Source organism: Macrosteles quadrilineatus, unplaced genomic scaffold (genome assembly GCF_028750875.1).
Source record: "Macrosteles quadrilineatus isolate MER2022 unplaced genomic scaffold, UCM_ALF_1.0 Scaffold_1__1_contigs__length_201487025, whole genome shotgun sequence".
NCBI classification, from domain to species: Eukaryota; Metazoa; Arthropoda; class Insecta; order Hemiptera; family Cicadellidae; genus Macrosteles; species Macrosteles quadrilineatus.
The window spans coordinates 33,305,741-33,327,343 of NW_026542594.1; the positions used below are offsets into that span (position 1 = coordinate 33,305,741).

The 21,603-nt window shown below is 37.5% G+C and overlaps 1 protein-coding gene across 1 annotated transcript; it reads right to left on the reverse strand.

The window, feature by feature from the left end:
* Positions 1 to 6,793: 6,793 nt before the first annotated feature.
* Positions 6,794 to 8,428, reverse strand: LOC128995817 (uncharacterized). The gene has a single exon (XM_054420838.1). The coding sequence runs from the start codon at positions 8,426 to 8,428 to the stop codon at positions 6,794 to 6,796; it is 1,635 nt and encodes a 544-aa protein (XP_054276813.1).
* Between the last annotated feature and the right edge of the window lie 13,175 nt (positions 8,429 to 21,603).

The window sequence follows — 21,603 nt, forward strand, 5'->3', positions numbered from 1 at the left end:
CTTACAGACTGTGCGTGAAGAAGAGATAAGACCTTTGTTGCTTCATTCACTCGCGTCCGAGCGATAAGCAAATATTCCAATCGTATTGTAGTAAAATTCAATTCACTCATTTTATATTTTAGATGGATTTATTCTTTTACCTTTACTGATTGTTAAAGTTTACTATCGGATTTCAGTCTATTCTGCGTTCCTAACAATAATCTCGTCATGCTTCGCTCTAAAGTGTCAAGCTTCGCGTTCCTTATCAATTAATTAATTGTGTCATTAATTCAGGCTTCGCTGATAACCTTCCACTTAGGCGTTCAATACCACGTTATTATTCAGGCTTCACAACAAATATTCACAGAAATCTAATAAGTTACTATGTACATATAATCATTTCTTATCTCATGTCATCACAATTGCCCTACTTTAATCATACCATCTTTAATTGATCAAGGTGCGCTCTTTGAATGATTTTAAAATCTGATACTTTTTGCAATAACACGGTTACAGGTGTCAAGAAATGGATAATCCTAAACTTTTCGGACCATTTGTATGCAAGTTTTGCTTGGAACTTGGCTGCCTTGTTACTAATATGGTGAAGCCTTACATACACTTCGTCAAACAACTTAAATGGATGTTTACTTCCTTCTTTTACTAACCTCCGTTCCTTGGTTTTAGCGTGAGCAAGCCTTAGATTTCTTATCGCAGTACTAAACTTGGCCTTTATTCCTCCCTTATCGGTTGCATCACCGAGTAACTCCTTTACCTTCCACAATGTTGACAAACTACAATTTGGCTCAAAGTTGTACATAAGTTAAAATGCCGTGTGTTTGGTTACATCATTTACAGCCGTATTTATTGCTAACTGTACATAATGCAAATTACTATCCCAGCTGTCATGACAATCGTGATGTAGAGCTACCATGCTACCCTTTACAGTTTTTATGTAGCGCTCGCTCTTATTCGACTTTGCATTATACGCCACAATCCTGTGTAATTTCACACCATATTTGAAACAGAAATTCTTAAACTCATTTCCTCTAAAGTAAGCAGCATTATCACAAACAATCATCTCAGGTGTTCCTACATGTTTAAAAACCTGTGTTTCCAATGCCTTAACAATATTGCGTGTTTTTGCATCTCTTAATGGAACTAACCAGACATACTTAGTGAAATCATCTACTACCACTAACAACATACTATTGCCTATCTTACTCCTCGGGAAACTACCTGCAATGTCAATATACAGCTTACTCATAGGTTTCGAAGCTTGGTAATCTACTATTTCTCCATGATACGTACGCTGACATTGTTTAGACCTAGAGCACTCCTCACACTTTCTTACATAATTTCTTATGTCATCCAACATCCTTTCCCAGAAAAATATATGCTTTATCTTATTCCCTGTTTTAGAAATACCTAAATGACACCCTGTGCTAACGCTGTTGTGAAAATAATGTAACACCATATCTTTCATTACTTCCGGAACTACAATCCGACCTTTTACTTTATTCGGTGGTTTGAATAATAACACTCCCTGACTCATCGTGTATGGTGACACCTTATCACCATTCTGTATCTGGTCTATTATCTTTGAAAGGCTCTCATCTTTTCGTTGGTGCTCACGTATGTCAGTAAAGGCTGCTGGATACTCCGTTAAGTTATTAATTACATTACTAAGGCTGACTTCCTTATTCATTACACAACTCAGGTTATTTACCAACTCATTTATCTTATCATCTGACATCTCACTTTCGACTTCAATATTGGGATATCCCTCAAACATCCTAGACAAGCAATCCGCAATCTTATTATCCTTACCTTTAATGTGTTTAACTTTGAAAGGTAACCCCAATATTAACTCTGTCCAGCGCCCCAATTTACCTAACTTATTGTGGTGTGATAAAACCCAAGATAAACTTTGATTGTCCGTCTCTAAATAGAATGGCATAACTTCTAGGTAACTCCTAAACTTTTGAATCGACAGTACAACTGCTAATGCTTCCTTCTCGTAAACAGTAAGGTTTAGTTCCTGCTTTGTAAACTTCTTAGAGTAATAATGGACCGGAAATCTAACACCATCGATCTCTTGCAATAACACTGACGCCAAACCTACTTGGCTCGCATCTGTTTGCAGTATAAAGGGCATGTCATAGTTTGGTAATCTTAACACAGGAGGGTTACTGATTAATTCTTTCAACTTTTGAAAATTAGCTTCACATTCAGCCGTCCATATAAACTTAGCGTTTTTCTTTCGTAACTCATTTAGAGGGGCACATAATATTGCATAATTTTCAATGAACCTCGAGTAAAAATTAATCATTCCAATAAACCTGCTTAGGTTTTTCTCAGATGTTGGACTCTTATACTCCCTAATAGCGTTTGTCCTATCTGGGTCAACTTTCAATGTGTTGTGGGAAACCCGGTGTCCTAGGAAACTTATTTCCTCCGCAGCAAACAGCACCTTACTTGGATTAACAGTCAAATTAGCTTTTGATAACCTATTTACCACTTCCGTTAAATGTTCCATATGTTCCTCTGGATCTTTAGAGAAAACCACTATATCGTCAACAAACGATATTACAGACTTGAATTTTAAGTCTCCAAAGACTCTATCTAGATAACTGGACAATAACCCAGATCCAAGGTGTAGTCCATATGGACAACGGCGGTATTGGTAAAGTGAGTATGGAGTGGAGAACGCAGTTAGGTGCCTACTTTTAGGATCTAAGGGCACCTGATAATACGAATTGTTTAAATCTAGCACTGTGTAAATTGAAGCTCCGCTGAGGTAGTTAAATGACCCTTGTAATTCCCCTATGGGGTGCACGATAGGCTCAATCTTTGAATTCAGTTCTTTATAATTTGTCACCAACCTATGACCTTTCCCCTCCCCTTTACTAACTAGGAAACTAGGTGATGAATAGTTTGACAAACTTGGTTCAATAATACCTTGCTTTAATAACGAATCTGTTATGTCTCGCATGATTTTCATGTTTGGCGGGGAAACAGGATAGGGTCTTATCTTTACTGGCGTAGTGTCCTTTAACTTTATTTCACACTCAAAATCTAAAGCCTTTCCTATTTCATTTGTAAAAACCTGTGGATTGCGTTCTACTAAACTTTCAATTCGGTCCTTGAGATTTAACCGCCCAATCTTTAACTCTAAACCACCACAACTGACAGCTTGCACAGTATTATTTTCGTTTACATTCAAATTGAAAATATTGTCCATATCAAATGAAAAATAACCTTTATTTTCTCTTAGATTTAAAACTAGTCCAGTTTTCTCCGTGAACCTAACTCCTAATATTACATCCCAGGTTATTTTCTCGGCAATAAAAAACTGCACGGACCATGACTTATTTTGAATTTTTACTTTCACAATGCATTTACCTAATAAGTTTACGGATTCACTTGTAGCGGTTACACAGTTAACCTTATCGTTAGACCTGCTTATCACTAGCCTTTTAGATTCCAGCTTATCATAAACATTCTTACTTATAATGTTTATGGAACTCCCCGAATCTAACAATGCACACTGTACCATATTGTTACTAAAATGTACATTTACTACTGGCAAGTTATGAATACCTCTTTTAGTTTTGAACCAACGCCTATTCTTAATCTTTCTCTCTAATTTCTTTACCTGACTTTTCTCATTCTTAACATGTTTCTTAACATCTAAATTACACAAACTGTTATTGAATGTTTTCTTAAATTTCTTTTTATTAAAGTCCCCTGTTTTATGGAAGGCACTCTTCCCTCTCACTAGTTTCCCTGATTGTTGGTCCCTGTAGGCCTACTCCCAACGTCATCCCTGTTTGACCCGCCACTTGTGTGACCTCCCCTAGTGTAACCTCCCCTAATGTCCCTACCTCGTTTCCAACAATCCCTTATGAAATGACCGGGTTTAGAACAGTAGTGACATAATCGCGGTTCCATCTGATTACTCCCGCCTTCTCTTCCATTAGTTGTATTTACATTATTTACATAACCACGACCAGAATTATTACCGCCAAACTGATTCCTTCTCCCTCTTATCTGTTCCCTTTCCCAGTCATTATACTCAACATTCTTAATTACCATACACATTTTTTCCAAATCTTGTAAACTTTTAGGAAATTCCTGGAAAACTAATTTATTTCTGTCCCTCGGGTTTATTCCTACGATAATTACGTCAATCAGTTCACGTTCTGAGTAATCACATTTTAATAACTCCGCGTTATTCCTTACCTCACACACATACATGGCAAGAGGTTCGTCTGGACCCTGGGGTCTATGTACCAGGTCACGTTTTAGCTTCTCATATAAACCCTGTGGAATGAAGTATGATAAAACACCTTAGAAAATTAACAAAAACTATTTCTCCACTTAACCAAAATAAACTTTACAACCATTACTAACCCCCCCCCTTTTTTATTTTGCCCTCCCCTTTCTTTGATCGATCAAACCTTATATAAAAATCCCTAAAACACTTCTGGTCCTCTCCAAAGTCCATACTTCCTACTTTTCAACTCAAATATAGGCCTAATCATTAAATTTTAAATATTGATGTGTAACATGGTGAAGGGTACTCATCACTTCACGAACGCTGTCTTCAATCTTTGGTGGAGCTTCAGTGAGATGATCTGAACCGGAGACAGTCTACTGGTGGGAAGACGTCCATGGTTTGCAAACAGATAGTCCCTAGATGGTTGTTAGGCCCCCAAGAAGGTGATACTGGTCCAGGCTCCTCCAGACAACAGATAGGCGATGGTGTACTCTCCGACGATGTTTAACTCTGGGACTTGAACCCTAGGACATGTTCCAAATTCGTACTATGGATCCCTTCTTTAATATCTTTATTTTAGTATAGTTACACATACTTTCACACATCTATCCAGCAAAGTTAATTTTCCCACAAATCGTTTCTAAAGTCTAGTTTCCCCAATAAATTTTAACATAGAATACTAAAATTCTCATTTTGTTCTCATTGACAAACATTTGAAATAACCCCTTTAAATAAAATCATTCGTAAGTACAAAACATAAAATATTTTAACATATTACCTTTTTCTGAATTTACATAATAGTAAAATTGACCACAAAGTAATTTTTAATCAGCTGTCTCAAACATGTGTCTAATACATCTTGATTCTTTAACGAATTACTAAATCAGTTTACTGTGACATTTTAATTAAACACAAATAGCCTAAATTAAACATATCCTTCTTCCATATCGAAATAAATAACTGTTTAGATAAATCCTTAATAACTACCCCAAACTAAAACAATATTAAAATCCTGTCGGTTCAACTAGAACATGACTTTGAAACCAACCTAATTTTACCTTAAAAAATAAAATTTAATCGAAATATTCTCTCTGAACAGTTACTGATAGTTATAAAAATCATTTAGATTGACACAATGCTCTTTAAGTTTAATCCCTTTTAAGATACAAAGCTAAAACAATTTTTTAACACTCGTTAAAACCTGAGCCAAAAACACGTGGTGTTCAATCTTCATATCTATCAAAATTTAAGTAAAAATTATTAATTGGTTTACCCAAAAATGCTTAGCTATATATATTTACATATTGAAGTTGTACTGATTTTTCCTGGAATAACCTTAAACATAAATTGCTTAATTATTTGCATTACATACCTCCAAATCGAGGGAACAAGTTGACTGTCGGCCACAACTACGCAAAATGAGATTGAAACAAAGTGGTTCTCCTCCAAATTATGAATCATCGCTACCCTAAGCCTAATCTCGAACACTTGCCACCAGACTGCGCGCTTGCAGTTATCAATGCTGGTATCGACTTGAACTAAGAAAACCGGTTTCTTCTAGTTTTCCAGGATTTGTATTAACATTCAATTCTTTTACCTTATAACATATGAAAATAAAATATAATTTCTGTCACAATCGTGACACAACTACAATATATGGACTATGTTGAGTCAATTTTACACAAAGCACATGAAAAAATTCAATTGTTAATCTGTTATATTTTACACAGAACATAAAGTTGACAGGGTATTTAAAACATACAATATTCAAGTTAATCTCTACAAAAATACTTAGAATACAAAATTAATAAAAAAAATTTAAACCCTCAGAGAAGACAAACATCGATCCACAGGTTGTCAACCGTGTGATCATAAATCTAATAAGGTCTGTAAATTTCAACTCGCTCGAAAGAGTCGACAATTGATTCGTCACCATCACTGTCGTTGTCCCAGTCGTGTACATGGGTATGTTCTGTACATGAATCCAAACTGTACAACTGGAACAATGGTGATAGTACGCAATAATCGCACCAACTGCTTTCTTGCCTTAGAATATCTCTTACGAACCCACTGGGATCTACACCAAAGTGATGTACTGTACTAAAGAATCGCCAATTCAAGGACTGCCAGTGTTCTTCATAATCGTCAAGTGGATCGGAGGGTTCACACGTTTTTATAAAACACCTTTTACATAAACGGTACGTACTAGTGTTACCTATAATATGCTCGTAGTATTCAAAAAATACATGGCCTTTATCTGAATACGATGGCCAAAACTCAGGGTGAACCCTACTGTGATGATGAGTCAACATAAGAAACTCATACTTGTCTAGTTGGTTGAAATTCAAGTATCGGTATTGAAATTGACTGCGACTAAATGGAAGACAATATCTCTGGGACATCCAAATGTGTTTGAGTCTCTTACAAACATCGCGTTTTATTGAATTTGGCAGTATCGATAGTATTTCTAATTCATCGAGACTATCAATATTATTTGTACTATCTATAGCTAGACAAGTCGACGTAAGAGCTAAATCATATAATGTCATTGTCATTGTTTTCATTGCTGTCCTCCTCAGCGGTAGGTTCTTCCGTGATGGTCCTAAGTTTATAATGCCCGTAGGGAAGCGTGTTGATTCGGTCATTAGTAATTACTCTCTTGTTGTCTGAAGCGGACAGAGATCGTTTAACAACTGTTTTCGTTGTAATCCTGAATAGCCGGCTTTGGATTAGATTGAATTCGGCTTTTTCCGGTTCAAATCCTTCGAACAATGTTCTTTTATAGTCTTCAAACGATAGGTAACGTTTCACGTAGGATGATTTTATACCCTTTGCTTTTTTAGAAGTGAACTCTATTTCACTTTCATCCGACCCATAGCGATAAATGTACATTTTAGAACGTAGACCGACGTACTCTTGAATATGTTTTCCTAAACGCGATTCGTCTTTGAAACAACCGATTTTACCTTTGTTTGTGTCGTCTTTGAGCGGATGTCCTACAGGATATACTGACATATCCAGATATGCAGCAAGTGTGGGCTGTTTTAATACTTGGAAAAGATCGCGATCAGTGGTCAAGTGCAGCAGATAACTATCTGTGTCTGTATACTGCAGCCTTAACTCTTTGTCTGTAAAGTGGTTACAAAGTACGTCGTAGTAGAACTGATACATGTGTACTTTGGACAAGTCAAGCACACACATTCCCGCATAGATAGGAGCGTTGAGGATCACCGTTTTTCTTTGCATGTACACAAGTACGATGTTTTGGTCGATTATAACATGTTCCACGAATTGAGGGTTCCGAATAAGCTTTTGCAATGTACTGTCTTTAGTTACAATTCTGACGTCGCGGTGGTTACGCTTGTTCATAAGCAACCTTCCGTAGTTCGCATTATTCATCAATTTGAATATGCTTTTGTAGAACTCGTTTGTCGACTTGGCTCTCATTTCCGCGTTAAAGTCTACAAACTTTTTCATAAAGGGTGATTGTGAAAACGAGATTGCTCTGTGGACCTTTGTTACAATCAATCCCAGTTTAACGGCCTGTTGAAACACGGAATAATGAGCTACATATTTCGTTTTATCTTTTAGTGTCGCAAGCAGCTTTTTGTCCTTACTTCCCGGGGGTGCTTCTAGCTCAGGCAATGGCGGAAGGTACTGCAAACGATCGTGAACATTATCAGGGACTTTAAGATCACACTCTAGTATGTATCCGGTTGGATTATCCGAAGAGACACTGGACCAGTCTAGGTTTTCGGGTGACTCTACAAACTGAAAGTGTCCAGTTGGAAGGTATTTGCTTTGGGATGCGCCATATAAGTTTATGGCATCAAGCATAAGAAGCCAGCTCTGCTTTTCATTGGGATCGTAGTCAGCGGTATTGATTAAATGAGGGTTGTTTGCTTTGGCATAGCGGGTCACACATTGGACTAACCCACCTCGTATGCCACTTTCAATCATCAGTAACATATCAGGATCGGTAAGTAACTCAAGGGTTACACGTGTCATACGCAGCATCGCTTTGTAGGCAAGTCCAGGTGCGGTGTACATATGACAACAGTCGATCTTGTACGCTTCCAAACACGTTTTCCTAAATGATGTCAGAACGTCTGCAAGAAGGCAGACGTCAAGTTTCAAGTAAAAATCATGGAAATCTCCAAAGGTTTCCATTTTTAATTTTTCCCAAACTTCCATCGCAAATGTGTAATCTTCCACCGAACACGGTTCGTTATTGAGTTTGTCATAAAATGCATCACGGTTTGGTAAGCTTGTTTCATCAAATACTTTTGCTGACGTTACATAACTATAAGGATAACCCCTTTACGTCGGATGAGATTTAAATGTTCAGTGGGTACGAGTTTCGACGATTCTACGAGTCATTTTCTGACAAGGTGTCGGCCAGTTTTGCCAGACTCAAAGACATCAGTCTAAAGGAATCAAGAAAGCGCAGCCACATACGACCCACTCGGACTGATATCGATATGTACTTATCGTTTGTACAAGGGATAACCTTTACTTCACAGTCTGGGACTGATGATAAGCTTTTTATAATAAAATTACCATCGTAATTCGACATGTTGTGACAATACACCGGGATGTAGTTTATGGTAGAGCTACGTAAATTGCATTTACTACAGATCACGTGTCTCATGTTACCCGATATATGACAGTGGTCTAAGACCCTGACACAGTGCTGTCATTGAAAGCACGATCACACAGCTCGCAAGCCATGGTTGATTCGAAGCGCTCCGTCTCTTGAGCTGTTAGTGGTTTGACCGGTTCGAAACGCGTATAAAAGTTGTTCGACACTCGCTGACAATTTGTTGCATATGAAACATAAACGACTGAGCAGCATTGGGACTACGGTGTACCTGCGGCTCCGTACTGATTCCTACTTCGTGCAATTTCTCGTCAGGTAGTGTTGACTTTACTAAGGTAGCATAGGAATTGGGTTCGTGACATTCGAATGAACGATCAGAGCCTACTATTGGTACAAGAGTAGCTTCAAAGTCGGCAATAACAATGACCGGCTCCGGGATTTGATTTTCAAACTCCTCGTACTTTAATAGGTTTTCACCTTCCTTTGGTAGGCGAGTGTTTGCGAGTTTAAATTTTTTACAAAGTCGTAGGTGCTCTTCGAGCCATGACTTTGGATCCGGTTTACATTTTCGAACCTCACGGTGCGTCGAACACCGTTTGCAAATTACGATCTGATTGTGTCCGGCAGCCACTTGTGGACGTATCAGTTTGGAAAAATTAGATATATAAACATAGTGAGCGTTTTCGGCTGACTCGCGATACAATAATAAATCTATGTGGTCCTGTTTCTCATCAACTACCCGTAGTGGTGTTATATCACAGCCTGGAGCTGTTTCGAAAACATTTACCGAGGTATTGGGATTATTTAATTCAAACTTTGCGATTGACGACACTGTCACAGGAAATTTTATTCCCTCAAAGTTGTATACGTGCTCATAGTCAACGAACGATTCTTCAGTCAAGACTGAATTAACATCTACGTTCGGGAGGTGTTTCACTAGTACACTATATTTAAAACATTTAGAGTCTGTATTACGAACATTGATTGTGGCTTTCCTTTGTGTTATACGTTTTGGCAGTACTGTGTATGCTTTCCCAGTGGGTTTCTTAAAAGTAAACCTACTTACTCTAAGCGTTAGCGTTGACGGATGGTCCAGTGTCCATCCAGCCCCTTTCCCTTCGAATTCAGACTCCTCAGTGAGTAGCTTGGCACCGTCTTGGGCGAGAATGTCTTGGAGATCATCGCTGCCGCCGTAGACTGTCCTGGTAGATGTTTTGAAGTTGAATTCTTCTTGCGTTCCTTCATGTTGATGGTTGAAGACTGACAACACCACCATGTTGTATTTGAGACTGGGCGATGTTTTAAACTCTTCTCGAAGCAGTTTCTCAGCAACCGGAAGTGCAACACTCAGGAACGCTTTCGTGTCACGGTAGTAAGCGTTGGGATTGTCAATGATAAAATCCCGACAACTTAGTAGACCTCTTTTCATGTACCATTTTAATCGAGGTGGTGTTCCAGACTGCTGTGATGTGGTGGCGCTCTGTCGAGTCGTATGTAGTTGGACGTTTGTAGACGTTTCTGGAGTTTGTAGTCGAGAGGTTGGAGGCACAGCTGCAGACTCCTCGAATCTCTCAGCAAGTGGTGGGCTGCTGTTCCGTAGCTTCTTTCCTCTAGAAGACGGATGAGCAACGTCCTCATCAGAAGACGATGTAGATAGAGTATGTTTCCTACCCTTGCTGAATTTTTTTGAATACACTTTAGTAGCAAGACACATTTGCTGGTGTCTCGCCAACGCTTTCACTGATATAAAATATGCTTCATGACAAATGGAACATTCTATAAACTCCATCATAAAAGAACATTTAACACACCGAGTCACACACACAAACACCGAGCACACAGATGTTACTACTACTCTGAGCACTGAGCGAATGAGTGCTGATCACAGAGTGCTGAGGGTATTTATGTCGGGGTGTACCCTTGACACATGGTCGTCCTTAACCTGAATCTTACATTGTCATTGACCCATTTTAAGGGTTGTCCTTAACCCCCTTTTGTGTCCTCGACCTATTAGTGGATCAACTTCCTAGACCTCGAAGTGTGCATATAAACACGTTGAGGATTACTGGAGTACTCATTCTACTCTTGGTACTCGTACTCAACGAACCTTCCACACGCTGGTGAGTAGCAGTTGTTTGTCTCTCTTGATTACTAATTACTACTTTATTTCAGCTCTATTTTTTAAAAAAGGTTTTCGTAAGAATTAACGATAGTTGTTTATGAACTGCCACAGTCTTTTGCAAATTGTGCTGGCAGTTGTAAGAGGCATTTTTCCAATTACTGCCTACAGTTTTTATCATGTTTACTGCGCGGCTCGGTTTTATTTGTAGGTTTTAGCGTGGTTTTGTGTATACATACGTTTTTTATAAACAAAAGCTGAAGCGTATACGGGTTTTGTGAGTTTGACCATTTTATGATGCATGCTAAACTTTATTTGGTTTACAGACCTCTTGTTTTCTGGTTTCTAGTTACACTACACTACTTTTGGGTTGTAAAAGTAACAATAACAGTAAACAGCAGTACATTTATGTTTATTTAAATAAATCGATAATCTCATCATCATCCAATGAGCTGTACCCCGACGATGAAAGTGTTGATATCATTTGATCCAACTCCTCTGGCAGTTCATTATCATCATCATCATCATCATCATCAGATATGATGATCGGTGATGATGGTGCAGGTCGTATGTCTTGTGGTGGTGCTGTAGAGGTTGACGGCTCGGACGTGTCTGAGCGTGGCTGCAGCGGGGGGGAATTGAGTATGGAGCAGAGCGTCAAACATTGTTTTTTTACAGGCGGGCCCTGTCCCTCTGTCGGTCTTTTCCCCCATGGTATCGAACCAGTGATTCGTGGCGCATAGCCGCCGCCATTCTTCCAGCTGTAACAGATTGTTTAGTTTAGAGTACAGTTTGTCAAATCAGCGTTTTACTGTGGATATTGGTGTGTCTTGGTTTACAAATGTTGTATGAGTTTTAACTATAACATTGACAAAATAGTTTATCTGGTTTACAAAGAATATTACCGTTCACTGCCTAGTTGTATTTTTAACATCAAATACTTTGTGGTTTTGGCTGGAGTTTTGACAGTCGGTGGAAAAATAGTAGTTACGCCTTGATCAGATTTATTATTACTGTCATTCGTCTAGCAAGTTTACCGTAGTGATGGATCGTAGGCTGTATTGGTTTCTTAGGAAGGTTGTTATTTTCTCATATTTACTTTCACTACGTTTGTTAATCTTCAACTGCTCAAGTGTTATTCGGACAATACTACAATAGTATATTTCATAGCTAGGGCCAAAAATTAGGTTTTACCAGCTCGAGATATTTTTAAGTTTGAGACGAAGTCGGGAAGGAAGGTTGTTATTTTCTCATATTTACTTTGACTACGTTTGTTAATCTTCAACTGCTCAAGTGTTATTCGGACAATACTACAATAGTATATTTCATAGCTAGCGCCAAAAATTAGGTTTTACCAGCTCGAGATATTTTTAAGTTTGAGACGAAGTCGGGAAATCGATCGAGTGCTACAAAACCATTTCGGTCCGTGGTACGAACGCTATTTTTCACCACACCCTATTACCACTTTTCACGACTATAGGCAACACAACTACAACTTGTTATGTTAAGAAATAATTTCAGGAATCAGCAAAAATAAAAATTGTTACTAGGCAACGGTGATAATAACACAATTCTATTGCAATGCTATGGATTTTGATTGTATAAAATGCATTCATGTTTTAAGTAAGAGGACAGCTGATTTTGCCACCCTATAAAAACCTGCTTGGTCCCCAAATTACGATGACAGCTGGCTAGCAAAACGTAACTTTCAGCCCGTATGTAATACAGCCAAAAACATAGTGTGGTGAAATCACAATTTAGCGTACTAGATAAATAAACCCCGGTCTCCAAACACAAAACAGCGGCAAGTGACACGATCGCAGCACTAACAGGATTATATGTTTCAGAACCATGTCTGCTGATCTCCGTACAAAACTGAACAAGCTAGTGGTTGTCGAGGGACCCTCTAGAATCGCAATGACCGAACTTACAAACCCTGCTGGCTACACAATTACAGCGGCACGATTACACAGCCACGCACAGTACGGGATTAGCGTTATTCTAGAGGTATTAGTGGACAACATAGTGAGGATGGTGTTTCTTCCAAAACGGTTCGGACAAACTCTGTCCCAATCGGATGTAGATACGCTGGCTAACGGGACATACAAAGTTAAATGTACCGGCATCACCAACCGCTCTCCAAATGTTGTAATATTTCAATGAGAAAATATAGACACATATTAACAGACATTTGTTATTATTCCACTACCTTATTTACCTGGTGAATAGCTGGTGACGTCTTCTACCACTTCGTACGTCTTTGAAGGTACAACATCGAAGTGGCGTCGAAGCTTCGCCAGAGCTTCCCTCCCCTCGGCGATGGACTCGAACTCAAACAAGACGTTGAAGATCATGTTTCAAACTGATGTTAAGTTTGGAGTACTTAGTCTTTATACTATCGGCTCCACTCACCGGCCATAACCCGAATTGCAGTTTTCGGTTACCTTGCACACACCTTGGACTAATAACCGCATTGCAGCTGCACTTGACATTACACAACGGATCCGCTAACCCACTGACTACACAAGGTCGCCGCACCGGTTCGCGGCCACTGCAACACACAAGATCGCAGTCTACGCGCTAGATCACTTTTATTGTTAACATACCCTGATGTTACCTCTAGTTAGAGGAAATATTAACTACTCTCCATACATTCATTGAAAAGATTACAGAATTTTTTACCACAACACACTAAACTACATTTTATCAATAACTTGTACTACCCCACTTCAGTTACTGCAACTCATTGATCAATGACTTGACTGCGACTCAGGCGGGTATGCTCCAGCGGTCACAGAATTATTGTTTGAGATTTGTCTATGGTCTGCGACGTATGGAGCATATCACGCTTTACTACCTTGAGGCACACATCCTGAAATTAAATGATCAAAGATTCATTAACATTTTGTCATTGGTTTTTTTTCAATTTTGAAAACAGGCTCCCCAAAATATTTTAAATCCGATTTTAAATTAGTGTCTCGGGGTAGTTCACGAATGTCTCGTTATTCTTCGATCACATTGCGTATACCTCATCATGTGACCACAGCTTATGGCAGGGCTTTTGATATTACCGCTTGTCGTCTGTGGAACGGCCTACCCCTGCACATTAAGACACTTGGAAAACGTTCCCAGTTTGTGGCGGCACTGAAAATTCTCTATTTTGAGAAGATGGTCTTGGCTGGCGTGTCCTAGGGCTACTGTTTCTTTGCGCGTTTGCTGATGCGTGTATGCGAGAGTGTGTAAATGCGTTTTCTATTTGTTATATTTGTATGTTTTTTTTTCTGAGATATGTAGGTACTTGAATTGTTAAATATTTTAATTAGATTAAGTTATCCCAATGTAACATTCTTTTTGTTATATTTTGAGTGTAAGAAAGGACCATGTGGCCCTAACTTTGCCTGAATAAATAAACGATTTTCATTTCATTCCATTTCATTTTTCATATATTGTAAAATGGTGCAATCCGTTGGGGAATAAATAAATAAATAAATATAGGCCTAATATCCTTAATAGTTGATGAAATATTTAAATTACGAGATATAGTACATTAGGCCTACCCATTGCATCCTTGAAGAAAGTAGACTGGGTAAAATACCTTTTTAATAATTTTTTAATGAAATGGTGACAATAGAAAGTAGGTATTTTAACCCACGTATGATTGGAGATGAGTGTAGGATGAGTGGATGAGTGGATGAGTAGGATGTTGTAGTTACATTACAAAAATAACTAATGTATGATTTGTATATTTTATGGTAATATTTTATTTACAAATATAAAAAACTAGGAGAACCCGTCCTTCGTACGGGGTTTGCGTATAAGTATAAAATGCTTATTGCAGTTATACTCGTGCTTTGCGTTTGCAATGGGAGAGGAGGCGATGAGAGTTTTGATTTGCAATGAGAGTTGTAATGGCGGATGGTACATGTGATCCTAATTGTGGTTTGTGCTTTAAACTAGTAAAAAAGAATAGTAATGCGTTATTTTGTGATGGTTTTTGTTCTAGATGGTATCACATTGCCTGTGTGAATGTTAATAAAGATGAATATGACCTCTTTAATATTTTAGGGGAAAAGTCAAAGTGGTTCTGTGATTCTTGTGACACTAACCTCAAAAGGTTGCAGACAAGAGTTGGCAATATAGAAGAATTGATCAATTTAAATTCAACAGTACAAAATCTAATATCTCTAGTGAAAGGTGTGGTTAGTGATAACCTTGAACTAAACAACAAACTTGATGATATTGTAAAAACTCAAAAACAGGGTTCTGCAGAAACCTGTTCTGGGCCTATGCTTAGTCAAGAATCAAATTTGTTGATTAAATCGAATGAGAATAACATCTGTTCTAAAGACAATGGGGATGAGGAAGTAGAGCAATCTACCAGTAATAACCCCAGCATTCACAGTCGTAACCTTTGAAATCTGACAGTGCAGGCTTTGCTTATCCCAACAGCCGGCGCAAAAATAATAAGGTAGGCTTAGGTGGTGAACAGCCTAGCCTCATGAAAAATTTTGCAAATGCTGTAAAGACTCCTTCAGTGAAAAAGAAGACATCAGAAGGCAATAGGCCCTTGATTGGTACAAAGAGTAAAGGCGACTCATCGGAAGACTAAAAATTGTTGAGAAAAAAGTGTGGTTATTTGTCTCAAGAGTTCAACCCGATGTCACTAAAGAATCCTTTGAGAATTTTGTAAAGAAAGGTGGTGTTGATAACCTTGAGTGTGAAAAACTAGAAACTAAATACTCTACATATGCTTCATTCAAGGTAGGTGTGTCACTAGGAGATTTTTATACAGTGTGGAAGGCTGAATTTTGGCCTGAAGGGACACTGATAAGGAAATACGTCCCTAAAAGAGGTCTCACTGTTCACAGTAGGACTTTTTTTAGGGAAACAGAACCCTCAGTCCTAGATAATAACAACTTTTTATCTGAAGGGCCTAAAGTACCAGTGAATAGCCTACATAACCTCAAACTCTGTGGAATTAATATTCAGTGCTTAAGAAACAAAACACATGAACTTGAGATTCTTTGCTTTGAAAATAACATTGATATCATGTGTATATGTGAGCATCAGCTAACAAATAGTGAGATTGATTCTTTCAGTTTTTTGGGTAATATGGAGCTTGCTGCTTACTTCTGTAGACAATCTTGTAGTGGCGGCTCCACAGTGTACATAGACCATAGGCTTAAGCCTTTCTGTAAACCACTTGATCTCGGTGAGTACTGTGAGGACTTTCATGCTGAGTTTTCAGGTGTGTTGTTTCAAGGCCTTTCCCTAATTGTGTTGGCCATGTACAGATCACCAAATGGTGATGTGCGTAGGTTTTTTGAACTACTTGATATGTGTCTAACCTATATATTGACTTTAGGCATGTTTGTTTTGATTGGTACTGACCGCAACATTGACCTTGTACTAATATGTAAATATTTTAATTTTCATTATTTTAAAACAAAATAAATTAAATGACCACTTAGGATAAAATACAGTGTGTGAAATAATTTGTTGTTTGGTTAAGAAAAGCAAATCACTCTAACCTGTTGGTAATCCTGCAAATCAGCTGTTATCATCCTTGGTCAAAGATGAGATTCATGGTAAAGTAAATAGTTCAGTTCTAGTTCTTGTCTGGGCCCCAAAGCAAACACACACTCGTTGTCATGTAAGTTAAAAATTATTTAATTTTAATATTAATTTGAAGAAATATGTATTGTATTTCAGGTATCAAGACTCTTATATTGTCAAAAATATATAATTCATATTTTTGCAAGTCATCACAAAGTGTAATATTATTGTGTAAATACAAAGTCAATTTCCTGTTACAGATTGTATAAAAAGCACATGTTTCACAGATATTGAAAATTAATTATACATGTTTCAAGCTATGCTAATTAATGTTAATATGTTTTAATTAATAATTGTGTGATAATTTTATATAACTTCACCTTGAGAAGTTTTTCCTCAGGTACTTAAAATGTCAAGGACCGTGCCCATTTATAAAAAAGGACTTTTGAATGAGGTAGCTAGTTATAGGCCAATATCCTTGATTCCTGTACTAGCCAAAGTTTTTGAATCTATTATGTTCAGTCAGCTCTATAATTACTTTGAGCAGCAACACCTTCTAGTACCGGCCCAATTTGGTTTTCGCAGAGTGAAATCAACCTCAATGGCTGTCGAAGAGTTTGTTCAAGTAATCATCAATGCTTTTGAAACCAAGCAATCTGCTTCTGCAATTCTATGTGATTTATCCCGTGCATTCGATTGCGTTCAGCACAAAATCTTGCTCGAGAAACTAGAGAAGTATGGACTAGAGGGTGGTGCACTCAGATTGATTGAATCATATCTTGACAATCGTCATCAGGTTGTTAGCTGGGACGGTAGAATGTCTACCCTCATGTAAAACACGGAGTTCCCCAGGGCTCCATACTGGGGCCACTTCTTTTCATTGTATCAATTAATGACTTGTACTACAGAGTTGGGGATGGTGTCCTGCTCTTTGCAGATGACACAACACTTGTATCTAGTAACACCAGTTGGCAGGCAGCTGTAACTACAACAAGAGAATTGTTTAGTAATGCTTCACAATGGTTTATTGATAATAAGCTCTCACTCAATAATTCTAAGACCCAGGAAATATTTTTCAGTCTTTGCAACAGTTCTGAAATCAGTGAACCAGTAAAGTTGTTAGGGTTCACAATTGACCCCAAATTGTCTTGGGACACTCATATTGATCAACTATGTAGTAAGCTTAGTAGAGTTATATTTTTGTTAAGGAGGCTTGCTACTGAGCTTCCAAACAGCTTTGTACGACAGGCTTTCTTTGCCTTCTTTCAAAGCCATGTCACTTACGGAATCATCTTATGGGGACATTGTCCAAGTGTTAGTAAAATTTTAATACTGCAGAAGGAAGCAAATAGAGTCATTTCAAATGCTGGTTGGCTTGATCATAGCAGGCCTCTTTTCATAGAGAAAGGGGTCCTAACTGTATATAGTCTATACATATTTCATTGTGTTGTTGCTATAAAGGAAAGAAATGGTTTATTTACATCTGTTGGTGAAGTTCATGAGCATAATACAAGGTCAAATAGAAATTTGTTCTATCCCAGAACTAGGCTTGAAAAAACTTTGAAATCTTTTCCTGTTTCAGGTATACGTTTTTTTAACAAGCTGCCTGTCACCGTCAGAAACCTTCCCCTTCCAAGATTCACTCAGGTTATGAAGTCTTGGCTCATTCTGCATCCTTTTTACCACACTAATGAATTTTACAACACCAACCTCAACACCTCTTCTGCCCTATTAAACCCCTAACTGCTGTACCTTCCATCCGGACCAAATCAGGTTTCATATTTATATATTTTTTTAAATCAGGTTTCATATTTATATTTTTTGTCATTCTTATGTAGCCTAAGTTTGGGAAGCACTTGCATTGTGAATTTGCACTGTTCTAGTTATAAGCATGACGAAGCCTATTGTATTTATTGTAAATATTTTACGGCAAATAAATCTTTGAATCTTTGACACGATAAAAAAAATTGTTGTTTTAATTTACGGTATGCTATGGTATGGCACATCTACCATAGCCATAATGTTCTACCACTGCCCTTAACAATATAAAAAAGGTGAAGTTCTCATTTTTAACAACTTTTTGTCGCTAGTTGGTTCAAATAAGTTTATTTATTTATTTGTTTGTTTACGGTAACACAATTTTTACAGGGTTGACATTACAGGGTTGACATGCTTATACAGATACAATATTGAAAGATTGAGATTAGATGAACGAAAAGTGATAAATGAATGAAGGTGAAATGTGAAATACATAATTGAAATGTATAAGTTGTTGTCATAAATGCAAAAAGATTAATAGTGCTGCACCCTGTTGATAAAGCTTTTTAATGCTATTTAATATCATAGAATCAACTTGTGTAGTTGAAACAGCTGACAAAATTCTTTAATTTCTTTTCAATATGAATACTCACAAGGTTAACATGGGAAACTCCAGAGCCACTGGGGTGGAGCCCGAAAGGATTTTTGAGATGAGAATGCGTATATATGTTAATCGGGAATGTAAGCTATCATCACACCAAATTTCAGCGCGATCTGACCAGTATTCTTTCGCGTTTACTTGTCACAAACATCCATCCATACATTCATCCAAACTTTCTCACTTATAATACTTTAATACTTTAATACTTTTCTATGAAATGGCGACCATTCAAAGTAGGTATTTTAAGCCAAGTATGAATGGAGATGAGTGTAGGATGAGTGGCACGATCTTGTAGTCTTGTTGACTAAGGCCGACATAATCCTTAGACACAGCTGTTAATTAATAGCCCATACAGCTAATGGCAACCAAGGGACCTACAGTTTATAGTGGAATCCGAACCACATTTTTGCCTTTTAGTAGAATAACATTGTTCTGTATTTAATTATTTATTACTATATTTATCATCATAATTATTGTTCAATTAGTGATAGCTTATTTCCAAACCAAATCTGTATTTTTAAATCTCATTTCAATTTCATTAAGTATTGTTGTATCAAATGTTACGAGTCTCACTCACACAAGCCTACATAAAACACACACACTATCTCGGCTGTGTTGCCCGATGCAGGACGAATCCTATTGGTTAAAAAATGTGGCGTGATATGGACATGGATAAATTTGCGGTACCCCTCTAAGAAACATTGAGGTAGCGTCCCTTCCCCCTCCAAAAATAATGTTCAGTTGAAATGTAACTCTCCTCGACTGAATACGTGCATTGCGCCGTATTTCGTTAGTCTTTCTCTATTTATAAACTTTTACCTCTAAAACCGCTTCTCGGACTCTCTAACGCTCTTCTATCGTTTGTCACGAACAATTAATAAAACTTTCTCGACGTCAAACTCTGTAAAAGGTGTTTTTCTTAAATAAGTTATTTAGTACGTTATCGCTGCCGCCGCTAAGCAGTTACGTCCGCCGCGTCTTCGTCGCGAGTGCCTGTGTCAAGTGCCAACTTTAGTGGATTAGGATTACTGGATTCCCCACAAGTGTTCCCCAAAAGTGTGCACACTTCCCTCATCTCTACTCAACCTACAAGTTGGCTACCCTCTTCCCAAGACGTCGTCTTCCGCCATCCACTCACGGCTTCCGCCCATGTGCCATCTCTACTCTCTAGTGTTTCTTGTTACTCTTCACCCTTGGATTATTGGTGAGTCATATATTACCCTCTTTACGCCCCAAACATACATACAAATTTTAATAAACAAAATAAGGTGTATTAAAACATAGGTGATAAATAATGCTACTGTATCATAATAAGACAACTCGTTATTGTATATGTATAATAGGTAACCGTTCTGAGTTAGAATAAAAATGTTAGAACCCATTCCAAACCATTTTAACCACGATCAAGTCGGTGGCGTAATAACTGTTTGCCGTTAGTTTACAGCTGATTGTCATTATATGATGCATGATAAACCACAGCACACACGATTAAACACATTAGTAGTGGTTTAAATTGTGTACATTCAACCAGAGACCATCGTAATTGTTTTACCCAGATAATAATTTTTCCGCAGTTGATAATGCTGTAAAAATATATAACTTCTTGATCAGCATCGCACGTGTTATGAAATTACCTGAAGGCACAAAAAAAAATACTTAAAATAACATTTATAGTAATATATTTACAGTTATACTGTTAACTCACAAGATGGTAAATACATATAAAAGATGGTAAGTGGTGGTCGATTTCGATTGGACACTCCAATCATCATCATCAGACCTAATAGGCAAGAGAACTCAGGTGAATTTCGTCCATTGGGTCTGATGATGTTTGGATTGTCCAATCATAATCGATCACCACTTACCATCCATATTTTATATGTATTTACCGTCTTGTGAGTAAACAGTATAAGTGTGTAAATATATTGTTATAAGTGTTATTTGACGTATTTTTGTGCTTTCAGGTAAAGATATATTACTTTCGTATAACCTACCAAAAGTAAACAAAAATGTAATGGCATTCAATTACCAATGTATAATATTGGCATAACAATCTTTTTGCAAAATCTAGAGGTCCTTCACAATCCTATACTTAGTTGCAGATCTCTAAGATAACAACAATAGTACAAAAAACTCTGTAAGCAAATGTGGAAAAATGAAAGGGTGATCAAAAGTTTCCAATAAAGAAAGAACACAAAACATTTTTCATTTATTTAAATGATATTTTGTTATTCTGAAAATGTTTACTTTCTCCCCCTAAACCATAGTATATGGAGAAAGTATTGTTTTCGTCAACATCTTCGAGTTTTAGTTTTTAATTGATACATCCATTTTGGGTCCCCCTGAACACCAAAAAGTGGTTTTGGAGTGACGTCTGTGTGCGTGTGTGTGGATGTGTACAGAGCTACACACCACAACTGTAGTCCGATTTTGATTAAATTTGGTATGTAGGTACTAATCCATGGTATCTCCAGGTATTTATTTCATGTTTTTGAATTTTCTATTTTGAATGGGGATTTTACCATAAAATAACGGAAGAATAAGATTTTCTAAAAAATGGCCCGAACGATTTTGTTAAAAATTTAGTATGTTATAGTCCTTTAGATTTTAAACAAAATGGTACTAATTCCATTTCCGTAAAAACTAAGGTT